Source organism: Nansenia antarctica (assembly GCF_963989245.1).
Source record: "Nansenia antarctica genome assembly, chromosome: 13".
Lineage (NCBI taxonomy): Eukaryota > Metazoa > Chordata > Actinopteri > Argentiniformes > Microstomatidae > Nansenia > Nansenia antarctica.
Genome location: NC_137683.1, coordinates 28,661,558 through 28,675,049, shown reverse-complemented (window position 1 = coordinate 28,675,049; position 13,492 = coordinate 28,661,558). Strand labels below are relative to the sequence as shown.

At 45.2% G+C, this 13,492-nt stretch overlaps 1 protein-coding gene across 1 annotated transcript; it reads left to right on the top strand.

Moving 5' to 3' along the window:
* Window positions 1–1,741: 1,741 nt before the first annotated feature.
* On the top strand, window positions 1,742–8,089 carry LOC308169494 (tRNA (cytosine(72)-C(5))-methyltransferase NSUN6-like; the record flags this gene model as incomplete). Its single annotated transcript, XM_080544176.1, has 8 exons — window positions 1,742–1,816; window positions 2,298–2,453; window positions 3,893–3,987; window positions 4,814–4,920; window positions 5,851–6,004; window positions 6,671–6,752; window positions 7,399–7,518; window positions 8,009–8,089. 8 exons carry the CDS (start codon window positions 1,742–1,744, stop codon window positions 8,087–8,089), a joined length of 870 nt encoding a protein of 289 aa, XP_080400302.1.
* Between the last annotated feature and the right edge of the window lie 5,403 nt (window positions 8,090–13,492).

The window sequence follows — 13,492 nt, the reverse complement described above, 5'->3', positions numbered from 1 at the left end:
GGCTCCACCCTACAACTGGCTCTAGTCTCCATAGGAGTGGGCCAATCGCCCAGGCTGGGTAAAGGGAAGGCTTTTCAGGACACCTTCACAGCCTGTCACAGCAGGGCCGGTCCTAGGCATAGGCGAACTAGGCGATCGCCTAGGGTGCCAAATGCCTGGAGGGCGCCAACAGAAAAAATAAACAATAATATATACAATAGTTTTGTCTTGAAACCATTGTTGTCCATATTTTTACTGTTGAATGTGTGGGTGGTGATGAGGCAGTGCTGGTGGCTTAATGTGGTGGTGGCACCCCTAAAATTTTGGGGGAGGGGGCATCAAATCATACCTAGGGCACCTAAATGCCTAGGACCGGCCCTGGTCTAAAGGTAACGTGTGGCTTTTTGACGGTCCCCTCTGTGTCTTTGCAGGTTATCTTCCGCTTGTCCATTCTGTACTACACAGTGAATACTTTGACAGATCGATGGAATGTAAACTGTACTACTGACACTTTTTTTTATCTTGAATTATGCTTGAATTATTATGGAGGTTTTTTTTAGGCTGAGCGGAGTGGTTCTCCTTGAGCAGAAGAGAAGTCTAGGCGTTGGTGGTGTATCATCATTTTCTGTTTGACCTTCTGCTTCTGCTACATTGTAAGGGAAAACAACATGGGGGGGGGGGGGGGGGGGGGGGGGGGGGGAAAGAGAGTGTGTGTGTACTGTGATGTCACCTGAGCGCTAATTATGACATCACCATGTCTGATGACTGTGATAAGTGATCACGAGACACCTCTCGTTGTCAGTCTGGCAAATACATGAATACATCGACATGAATACATCGTCTGACACATCGACGAGTAGCCAGAGTAGTGAGGGCCTTCTATCTGGTCTATCTGGTCCCATTACAGCATCATCTTACCTTTGCCTAACGGTTTTGAGCCGAGAAGCCTGAAGATTTTTTTGGGGTTTGTTTGTTTTTTGTTGTTTGAGCCTCTCCAGAGACCACCTTCATAGTTGCCTGCATTGGTAATCAGGTTTGCAAAGCTGAAAAATGATGTTGAACTTCAATAAAAATCTATGAGAATCCCAAAACGTTGTGATGTTTTATAAAGAGTAATCAGGCTGGGTATCAATTCTCTGTGATATGAGTTTATTACATTTAAATTATTTATTATGAATGGTTGATAATAATAATAATAATAACTTTTATTTGTATAGCACTTTTCCTGCAAATGTAATTGACCGTATTCCCAATCATTACATCACACCAGTAAAGTACCAGTCCAGCACATAGTAGAATTATCATTGAAATGTCATGCGTGAGAGAACGGACTACATTATAAACATGAGAACTACAACTACCAGCTACACCACGTGCACACATATCTATGACGTATGAGGAAGTGTCGGACGAAGCAGGTCCGTGTCCAAATGTGAGTAACGTGGAAACGGGTTAAAGGCTTTTTGACTCTAATCCATGACTTTGTATAATTATACTCAAATCTTCTCACTCTGAATGTTAAAGTGTATGTCAGCCACAATAAGAAGCGGTTCGTGTAACTGCCAGTGTTATATAGCTAATGGGGATTCTACTAATAAAACAATATTATGATGACACAGGGATTATGATTATTATGATTATTATTATGGATTATGATTATGATTATTATGATGGTCAGGGAGTTGCAAGCCTTCTTTGTTCAAGTCGAGATTGACTTTATATTTATTTTTTTTATCATCTTTAAACTCTAGTGCGTAAAGAAATGTCCGTTTTCCCACGAATTGCACTGAAGCCAGAAGTTCACGATTACCTGAGGAATGCCTTCATAAACCACGAGGTCAGGGGTTAACTTGTCTGCACTGACACTCACAGCCTGTCAGATATATACTGACTGACGTAGCTAGATATCTAAAGCAGCCAATCAGGAAGGACCTCTACGTCACATTAAAGACTGCGAAGCTTTTACTCTGTCAGATCACCATGGATAATGAATGATAATGAATGCCAGAACAGAGGGTACAACAATTTGTCTGACGTTAACGTCTTCTAGTGAGGCTGCATTCTCATGTTATGCACCCAGATTGTGGAATGCACTGCCAGTTTACATTAGGGATGCAAACCTCAACACATATTCAAGTCAAGACTAAAAACCCATCTTTTTAATATTGCCTTTAAATGACTAAATAATTCAATGATGATTATATAATGATTGGAGCACTTTGAGCGGCAACGTTTGCAGGAAAAGCGCTATACAAATAAAAAGTTGTTATTATTATTATTATTATTATTATTATTATTATTATTGTGTTTGGGTCCAGCTGTTGGCTGCAGTGGGGCTGGGGGAGGCGGAGCGGAGGTTCCAGAGGCTGCTGTCCTGCCTGTCCCACCCGCCCGCCTTCACCTGTGTTCGGGCCAGCACTCACCTGGCGCCCCTGGAGGAGATCCGCCACCAGCTGGAGGAAGAACTGAAACAGGTGAGACTGTGACGTCTGCAGTGAGGTGAGAGAGAAACGCAACGCACTGACATGGAGTAACAGAAATGTGGCGGTAATTCAACGTTTGTTTTTTCAATGTGGATACAGACCTGTGTCTGTCAGTATAGAGACAGTGCAGACTGGCTTAGATTTAAGAAGTTGTGTGTGAGTGTGTGAGTGTGTGTGTGTGTGTGTGTGTGTCTGAGTGTGAGTGTGTGTGTGTGTGCAGGGGCGCCGCTAGAGATTCTGGGCCCCATGACAGAATATGATTTTGGGCCCCCCCACCTAAACCACCCATCAACCTAAACCCAGTTGAAGTTGATGAACTATTGATGCACTGCAAGAAATCCAATGATGGACATCTTTTGTAAATGTAATTTAAAATTACAGTTAATACAGGAATCAACAATTCAGCAAAGAAATCTCAACATTCTTTAACTTATTAAATTAAGACTTGAACAACACAAGGACAAAAGTATAATTAAATGAAGATTGGAACCCAATTATAAAAGTATAAATCACACAAAAAGTAAAAAATATAATTTTAATGGGGTGGTATTGTGTCTAAATAAATGTAGATCTTGTAAAGATCAGTTGGCCATAATACTGTCAGGATTAGATCAATGAAGAATTACAGCAGAGAGATATTTACTGACTCAGCATTGCTTGTTTCACACAAAGACAAACGTGTCTTATACAAAAGGGAGCAACACAGACATGGTGCCAGCGAAATTGAATAGTGAAATGGGAAGATTTTTATTTTTACACTGCGGCAGTACTGTGGAATAGTATACCTGGAGAGCTAAAAACTATATCTAGCCTAATGCACAACGATTCAAGATAGGAGTAAAGAGATCAAATCAAATCAAAGCTAAACGCTGGGCCTTCTTAGTAGCAAAATCTTTAATAAGATCCTTGAAATCTAGTGATGAAGCCAACTTGCTGTGCGGCTGTCATTGTCCTTTGTTACTTCTTGCTCTTCTTCTTCTGCCTCTTTACCTCTTAATTTTTTAAATTTTAATAAAAAAAACACTACCCCCCCACCTCTGCTCTCCTTAATTTTAGGCTTAAAACTTAAGGCTTACTTTTGTTAAACATAGAGAAACAAAACTCCAGTTTGTTTCTTTTGTGACTTTTTTTAAATAGGCAATTTTATAGTTTAATACATAGAATTATAATTTGAAGTCGGCTACATTAACGTCCTTATGATAATATATATATATATATTTTTTTTTAAGATTCTCATGGGCCCCTGTCAGTGCTGGGCCCTTAGAATCGTCCTAACTTACCACCCCCTTAGCGGCGCCCCTGTGTGTGTGTGTGTCTGAGAGTGTGAGAGTGTGTGAGAGTGTGTGTTTATTTATGATGTCAACACAGTCTGTGTTTGTTTGCGTATGCGTGCGCCTCAGCTCTGACCCTGACCCTGCGTGTTCTTCCAGATGTGTGGTACTCAGAGTGAGAGCGTCTCCATGGTTACCATTCTCCCCCACCCGCACATTCCAGATGTGCTGCTCCTTCCTGTCGTCGGCCCGAGGTATGTGAGGAGCGCCGTGCCAAATGTCGGCCAGATAGGAGGCCGCTTCAACAGAGGGAAAACACAGCCACAGACGCAGGGTTCCCGCGCTGGTCTTAAAAAGCTGTTAAGTCTAAAATCCAGCAATCCAATTCATAAGGCCTAAAAAGGTCACAAATGTCAGTTATTCGGTCTAAAAATGAGGTGCTAGGTTTTAAAAATGAGATCCTGCAAGGAAATCAGTCCGACCACATCTATTAACGCGGAAATGAATCAAGCTGGAACCCAAAAAATGCCAATTCGCTTCCTTTTTTGTCTGTATGGCAGTGAAACCCCTAATTTCATCACCTCGAGGATGACAAAAAGCTATCCTATGGTGGTGCGAATAGGTCTAAAATTATATTCAAAGAAGTCTAAAAAGGTCTTAAATGTTACTTGTTGAAACTTGTAGGAACCCCGTCACTCTCTCCACTGGTCTGGGGGGTATTCCATCAACGTCGCTAAAGGAAAATCCAGGCTTATTTTGAGAAGTTTCTCGAGACTTGTCAAAAAAACCTGGATTTATTTTTGGTAAGTCTCGCGAGACTTATAAAAAATAAGCCTGGATTTTCCTTTAGTGACATTGGTGGAGTACCCCCCCCCCCCCGGAGTTGCCTTCCTTTGACAACAACAACTCACTGTTTCCCACAGGGTTTTGTGAGACCCTCTGATGAAAGTTTACACATGGGAGGTCATCGTGTCACAGAGACTACCGTCACTTCCTGTGTGGGTGGTATGTGTTTATAGTGCAAGATATGACATGTGTGTTGGTGTTTGACTGGCCTTTGACCTCTGAACCCCCCCCCAGGCCAGTGGCCCAGCTGCGGTCTGAGGTGATCGTGGGGGCCCAGTGTGGCAGTGCCGTCCTGAGGGGAGCCCACGTCTTCGCCCCCGGGATCCTCGCTACGCCCAAGTGTGAGAGGAAATACAGCAGGGGTGCTTAGGTGGCGTAGTGGATTAAAGTGCTGACCATTTTACCCATCCTTCCTGTCATAATCTCTACTGTGTCTGTCATTAAAAGGAAAAAAATACAGATACAAGAAGACAGATACAGATACAGCAGCTGCACTCAGCCGTCGATGTTAGCCTCATGTTAGGATCCTTTTCGTGGAGCTTAAGGCCTCTACATTATTTTGAGACACTTGTGTGACTATAATATTATATATATATATATATACTGTATATATAGTATATATATAATATAATAATAATAATATATGTGATTTAGCTGACGCTTTTATCCAAAGCGACTTACATTTTAGCATATATGGTCCCAGCGGGAATCGAACCCACAACCTAAGCGTTGTTAGCGCTGTGCTCTACCAACTGAGCCACAGAGGCGACTAGTACGCGTTTGTGTACTCTGTGTGATTCATACGTCTACGTAGCCTAAACACAATGGTGTCATGTTCTCTAGATAGAACACCCATACACCCATATTTGGCTTTCTTATTACCGATGACATAATGAATGGTTGAGAACAGCTGCTGTCAAAGTAGGGTAGAAGTAGTGGCTAACTAACAAACATAGCTAGCTGTCTAGCTAGTAAACAAAGGCTGCCTGTATTTACCTCAGGATAGTTTGTGTCGGTGCTTTTAGCTCCTGATAGAAGTGTTTCAGCTCTGCCTCCGTTCACTAACCAACCAATCAATGGGGTGCAACATCTATGCGGCAGGTCGCTCATTGAGAAATCGATAGATCGAGGCAACCTGGTTGCATTGTTATCGACGAGGCGTGAATCGGCCCTTTATTATGCCTGTTGACATCATAAAAGATGATATTGCCTATAAAGTCATGACATCAACAGCCTGTGAGACTTTAAGCAGCGGTGTGTTTTGTCCTCAGTCATGAAGGCGGGGGCCGAGGTGTCGGTGTTCTCAGACCTGGAGGGGAAGTGCACGCGGGGGGCCAAGGACTTCCAGGGCAAGAAAACGTTCCTGGGGAATGGAATCTCTGAGATGGACCGTTCTAGAATCTTCTGCTCGGACGAACCGGTCAAGTAAGTGGACAGACACACTTCCATGCTCTGGGTTAGGGAGTTCTTTCTTTGTAGAGCTGTGTTTCTTTCTCGATATGATGGCTGCTTCAGGAAATAATAATAATAATAATAATAATAATAATAATACATTAGACTTATATAGTGCTTTTCTAGACACTCAAAGACGCTTTACAAACTGAAAAGATTGAGTATTAATGTTGGGGACACATGGGAAGGGGAGAGGGGGAGAGGGTTAACTGATGAAGGTGAGCTTGAAGAGGTGGGTTTTGAGGGCCTGTGTAAATGTTGGCAGGGTGTTGGCCTGTCTGATGTGGTCGGGGAGGGCGTTCCAGAGGGACGGGGCTGCGGCTGAAAAGGCCCCATCACCCCAGGTCCGGAGCTTGGTCCTGGCGGTCTTAATAATAATAATAATAATAATAATAATAATAATAATAATAATAATAATAAATTAGACTTATATAGGGCTTTTCTAGACACCCAAAGACGCTTTTGAGGGTGTTTTGGTCGAAACCCCCCCCCCCCAAAAAAAATATTGTAGGAAAGAATTCAACATGAATGTGCATATTAAGTCCCAGTAAGAAGCATACTCAAGCTGTTAAGAAGCGTCATGAACTCTTGTGAAGAAAGATGTTCTTACATAACGCCTCCGTCGTCTGCCTGTTCTAGGGGGGTCGGCATCAGGATGGTGGAGCCCCTGTACCAGAGCCCCTCTTTTGACGGCGTGCTTCCCAGCCTGGTGTTTCTACAGGTACGTCCTCTTGTCTGGTTTGGGACAGGAGTAGTCAGCTCTTGAGTCTGCCCATTGATACACCCCCTCATCCACTCATAGGGCTTTCACACCGGCAGTTCCGAACGCCGGTTCGCGTTCGCGTTCGGAAACCTCCGAACGTTGGCGCTGTCTGGCGAACGAGCCCGCGTTCATACCAGTGTATCGTTCGCCAGACAGCGCCAACGTTCGGAGGTTTCCGAACGGGAACGCGAACCGGCGTTCGGAACTGCCGGTGTGTAAGCCCTATCAGAGACTCACCCTCACTCTCCACTTTTAAGTCCCACCTCAATGCCTACCTGTTCTCCCATGCATACAACCTCCCCTACCCCTAACCATCTCCCCTAACCCTGCCACCCCCCCCTCCCCTCCCCCCCTGGACATGCATACAACCTCCCCTACCCCCCCCCTGGACATTGCTGTGTTAATTGTTCCCTGTGCCTGTTCGTTAACTCTGTGTTCTATGTGCTCATGCTATCTGTTGCTTGTTGTTTCTGTGTTTTAGGTTTCTCCCATATTGTCAGCGTCTTTGAGCCTCGGAAAAGCTCTATATAAATACAATGAATTATTATTATTATCATTATCATTATCATTATCATCACCCCCCCCCATCTCTCCCTGCCTCCAGAACCTTCCGTCAGTGGTGGTGGGTCATGTGCTGGGGCCCCGGCCAGGAGAACGTATCCTGGACATGTGTGCTGCCCCGGGGGGGAAGACCTGCCACATCGCCGCCCTCATGGGGGGTCAGGTGAGACTTCATGGGACGCTTTTGTGGGGGGGGGGGGGGGGGGGGGACTGGCAGGAGGAGTTCCCTTACTTACGGCTGGGGCGGCTGTGGCGCAGGAGGTAGAGCCGCCGTCTAATGATCGCAAGGTCAGCAGGTCGGCGGTTCGAGCCCCGGCTGGCCACATGTCGAAGTGTCCTCGGGCAAGACACTGAACCCCAAATTGCTCCCAGTGAGCGGGCCGGCCGGCGCCTTGCATGGTAACTTGCCTACCTCGCCATTGGTGTGTGAGTGTGTGTGTGAACGGGTGAATGAGAGGCCGTTGTAAAGCGCTTTGGATAAAGGCGTTATATATAAGTGCAGTCCATTTACCATTTACCATTTTGCTAAATGGCAAAAATGTAAATGTAACGTCTCGTCCACAGGGTGGAGCTGTTGCGCTGTCTTTTATTTATTTATTTATTGATCTGGTCTCTTGGTTACAAGACACTGTTTGTTGTGCGGCACTAAACAGACCTACCCCAAAATCCCCTGCGGCACACCGCGCGAGCTCACAAAGGTTCCCCGCGTTTGGGATTATATCAGCCGCAACTGAGAGCCGTGATAATCCTCTCGAGCCGCAGAGGAGCTCACAGATCAGTGAGGAAAATCTTGGAGATATGACATGCCCTCTAGTTTCATATGCCCCCCCCAGGTCCACTGCAGTTTACACCACCGTCATGAGGACAGGTCAACATCAGTCCAGAGTCATTATGATTCCTCATGTTCTAGTCACATGTTCATGACAGGTTATTGACATAATCCAGGTAGAAACAATGTCTTTGTGATAACCCAGGAGTGGTGAATCAGGAAGTGGAGGAGGTGCTGGTGACAGTCTATTGCAAACTAAAACTGTTAAGGTAAAGGTGTCACTGATGTAAACGGTTACAGCTCGAAGTGGCGGTGAGGTCTGGAAAAATATTGACAAGGTCTTTAAAAAGTCTTAGAAATATATTGAAATTAACCTCAAGATTCCTGTATATACCCTGGGACATTATAGTCCGTTTTGATCAATGGACTCAATCAATTATGTAATGTTTGATAGGAAGGAGAGATGAATAGATCAGGGGGCTATTGAAAAAACATTCGTAGCTGCAGCCCCCAAGTTAAATTGTATTAATTACATTATTACACATTAGATAACACATCGTTGTTTTCCAATAAAGCCCGTTGAATTTAACTGAATTTAACTCGCGCCGTTCTGCTTTTGGCGCCAGGGAGAAAGACCCGGAGAGAACCACCACAGACGGATAAAACCTTCTGTTTCTTTACTTTATTATTTATTAAACTGGGTAATATGCTATAGTTCCTCATGTTACAAGGGCAAGTATACGAACGCAGCCTTTGACTCATCGCGCCGTTCTGCTTTCGGCGCCAAAGAGAACTGGTCTCGTGACCCAGGACGCTTGAGAACGTTGAGAAGGTTTACCTCAGAAAGACCCGAGACTCATTTGAGAGCAGCTGAGACACCAACGGTCGCACCTAGTAAGTAGAAAAGGTCAGTGTTTCCCCTACCATTGCCTTGGGGGGGCGGGCCGCCGTCCCAACGGAACCCCCCGCCCCCCCAAGAAAGAGGAATTATTACTGACGGAGACACCAAACATCTGACAAGCAGGCTAAAATATGCACATTTTTTTAAACGCACCCAACCCGAATCTGGCGAGTGGCAAGCCCATAGGCCCGTTGGTAACGTTAGTCTGATGTTTTCTACCTCCTTTGTTCTTAATGTGCATTATTTTAGATTAGCTTCAACCCATTCTTCTCTCTCCCCTGCAGCTGGTCCATTGTTCACCAATGGAGTGAGGAAGGCCATCCTGCTCCTCCTCCTCCTCTTTACCATCGGTTAGTGTGACATCACACCCTTTACATTCTGGAATCACATGTCTGAGCCGTTATACCCCTAGACACTTGTGTAGATATGGAAGGATTGAATAGGTATTAAGAAAGATTGTGAAAATTCATTCCACCAAGTCTATGAGAGGATCAAGGAGCAACCCCCATATTGGTTTACATATGGAATCCTCTGAGATCCCCTGAAGGGTTGTTTCTGACCAGAGCCTGTGTGTCTCTCCCTGTCCTCCAGTTGTTGTTTTTGTTTTTTTTCTGTTACGAACCCACAGAAAATAACATTTGATGCATTCACATGTTCTTTGTATATAACATATCTACTCTTGTTGAAGAGAAGATGATATCTACTCTTGTTGAAGAGAAGATGATATCTACTCTTGTTGAAGAGAAGATGATACTGGAGAGCATTGGCAAGCCAGGTGATGGCACAGAGACAGTCTAACCCTCAGGAGAGGATCCAGCAGGAGGAGAAGCTGGAAGAGGTGATGACAGATCTACAGCAGGGCCTGGATAAGATGGAGAGGGGGGACTCCGTCATTATGGATAAGATGGAGAGGGGGGGCTCCGTCATTATGGATAAGATGGAGAGGGGGGGCTCCGTCATTATGGATAAGATGGAGAGGGGGGGCTCCGTCATTATGGATAAGATGGAGAGGGGGGGCTCCGTCATTATGGATAAGATGGAGAGGGGGGGCTCCGTCATTATGGATAAGATGGAGAGGGGGGGCTCCGTCATTATGGATAAGATGGAGAGGGGGAGCTCCGTCATTATGGATAAGATGGAGAGGGGGGGCTCCGTCATTATGGATAAGATGGAGAGGGGGGGCTCCGTCATTATGGATAAGATGGAGAGGGGTGGAGGGCTCCGTCATTATGGATAAGATGGAGAGGGGTGGAGGGCTCCGTCATTATGGATAAGATGGAGAGGGGGGGCTCCGTCATTATGGATAAGATGGAGAGGGGGGGCTCCGTCATTATGGATAAGATGGAGAGGGGGGGCTCCGTCATTATGGATAAGATGGAGAGGGGGGGCTCCGTCATTATGGATAAGATGGAGAGGGGGGGCTCCGTCATTATGGATAAGATGGAGAGGGGGGGCTCCGTCATTATGGATAAGATGGAGAGGGGGGGCTCCGTCATTATGGATTTGTTGGTGTCACAGAAAGCCACCAACAACACCCTGGGGCAGATGAATGTGGTGGTCAATGACCAGGAGAACAGGTGGAAGAGACGGAGGGAGAACCAGGCCATCAGGGAGGAGCTGAAGAACCTTAGGGCCCTGCTAGCGGAGGTAAGTCTACACCGTTATCTCCTGTTGCTAGGTAACTACCACTTAAAACACTTGGCATTCTAGGTGGTGGTGTTATGGAATTGGGCCTGGATAAGATGGAGAGTGACTCCTTCATTATGGATTTGCACTGCATGAGTGTCTAGTCCCATTTCATTTCACTGCATGTTTTACTCTGTATTTCTGTGCATGTGACAAATAAAGCACCGGAGGAGCAGAGCCTCTGGTATCCTGCAGGAGGTGTCTTAAGTATTTTCATTCATCTTGTGTGTCAATGAATACGAGGTTTCCTGATGGATTTGTATGTACTGTTTGTAAAGTTGTTTTAAAAAAAAAAGTATTTTACAGATTGTACCCCGATAGCCCTGCTTAGGACCTCCGTGAGGAACCGTTCCCCTGTACAGAAGTCCCTGACCAGCCCTGTCTACCTCAGGCTACTGCAAGTATGAGCCACAATTACATCATTGTTATTTTGAATAAAAAATAATCGCTAGCAGTAGTAGAACAGAGAAGATGGATATTAGGAAAAAGGCTGAATACAAAGAATGCAACCGTCCAAATTAAAGAAACTGATAACCTAACAGAATTACCACAACAGTGGGAAACGCACAAGCAACAAAAGATAACGACAACTGTAATTATTTTCTTCTTTTTTTGTTGTTCTTTATTGACCAAGGACAGTACACATTAATAAACCAGTTGGTAAATGAGTCAGTGTTAGCCAAATGGCTATATTTCAACTGTTGTCCCTATGGCCAGATGTCATAAGTTGTTCTCTAAAAAAAAAAAAAAAAAATTGTATACAAGCAAATTTATAAGAGCAGTATAGCAATAGGCTCTCATTAACTAACTAGGCCTACTAGACAATATATACAATGTTGTTTTCTTTGTTAATAAAGATTTTAAAATGATGTTAGTATTTTTGTATTATCTATGCCATTGTATTATCTTAGTTGAATATAATTTCAATGTATTATAGACCTACTCTTTATAACAACAACAACAACAAAAGTTCGCTAGTATGCTGATGTCTAGCTAGCTAGCTGATTTGTGCATTTTGACACAATCTATGTCGCTTGTGCTGTACATTTGGGTCTCTGATGACATTACTAACACAGAAATTGTAAAATAAAACATATTTCAATTCAGTATATGAATGTATAGGTTATATAGGGTGGATAACAGACACCTACTAGATTACTAGATATGTTGACAGTGGTGGCCCTTGCACAACAACAGAGACATAGGATCCCCGACTATGCTGAGAAGGTTGTACCTCTGTACATAGAGCACGACTTAAAAATGCATTTCCGTATGACACGCATGGCTTTTAAGCACGGGTCCTAACAGGAAATTGCAGAGGACATTACCAACCAAAATAGAGTTGGGCGACCATCCCTTCCAACCTTCAAGCAGCTACTGATTGTTCTGTGGCTCTGCATTGCCAACTCCTCTGTAATGGAAGTAGCTGTTGGCTCTCCCAAAAGTAGCTAGATAGATAGATAGACTTTATTTGTCATTGTTACAGTACAGGTACCAAACAACGAAATTTAGGAGGGGAGGCTCCCCTGGTGTTTAGGAAAGGAAAAAGAAACACATTTTGGAAAAAGCATAGATGCATAAAATCACAAGAAGGTAAGGAGCTGGTTTACATCAATAGAGGCTATGTACACAATCCACTGTACTATACTGCACAGATAGTCAACTAGGGTTGTCATATTTCACAAGAAAGTATTTTTTCACATTTTTTTTAAAAGTGTCACAGTTTGCAGGCTTGAAAATGTACATGTTTGTGCCTCAGCACTAGCTGCCATACAATCCGTCCGGACTGTCCTGGGCCCAGAACTTAGGCCTTTTCTGTGTTCAGGGCCTTGACGGCCCTGTGGTAGAAGCTGTCCTTCAGTCTGTTTGTCTTAGCGGCCGGGGTCCTGTACCTCCTGTTCGAGGGCAGCTTGACAAAGTGTTCGTGCCCAGGGTGGGTCGGGTCCTTGGAGATCTTGGAGGCCCTCCTGAGACAGCGTGTTTTGTACAGCTCCTCCAGAGAGGGGAGGGTGGCGCCGGTGATCCTCTGTGCTGTTCTCACGACTCTCTGTAGATCGCTTCTCTCCACTGCCGTGCAGCTGTGGTACCAGTTGGAGATGCCGAAGGTGAGGATACTCTCCACTGCGCCGTGGTAGAAGGCCACCAGCATCTCCTGCTTGCTGTGTTGTTTCTTGAGGCATCTCAGGGTGTATAGCCGCTGTTGTGCCCTCTTGATGGTGCCTTTAGTGTTGTCCTTCCAGGCCAGGTCATCCCGCATGTTGTGTCCCAGGAATCGGAGGTTTGAGACTATCTCCACGCTCTCTCCGTCGATGAGCAGGGGCAGGATCTCGGACTTTTTCCTCCTGAAGTCTACGATGAATTCCTGGGTCTTTGACTTGTTTAGCAGCAGGTTGTTTACCTTGCACAGCTTGCTCAATTGCTCTACCTCATCCCTGTACGCCGCCTCGTCCCCCCCCGAGATACATCCCACCACGGTGGTGTCGTCTGCAAACTTTACGATGTAGTTGCTGGGGTGGATGGGGGTGAAGTCGTGGGTGTAGAGGTTGTAGAGGATGGGGCTTAGCACGCAGCCCTGGGGTGACCCAGTGCTGAGGCTGAGGGCTGTGGAGGTGTGGGGGCCCACCCGCACCCTCTGGGGGCGGTCGGTCAGGAAGTCCTTGATCCACGCACATATAGAGTGTGATAGACCCAGGTCTAGTAGTTTGGTCACTAGCCTGTCTGGAAGGATGGTGTTAAAGGCGGAGCTGAAGTCCACGAAGAGCAGTCTCGCGTAGCTGTTTC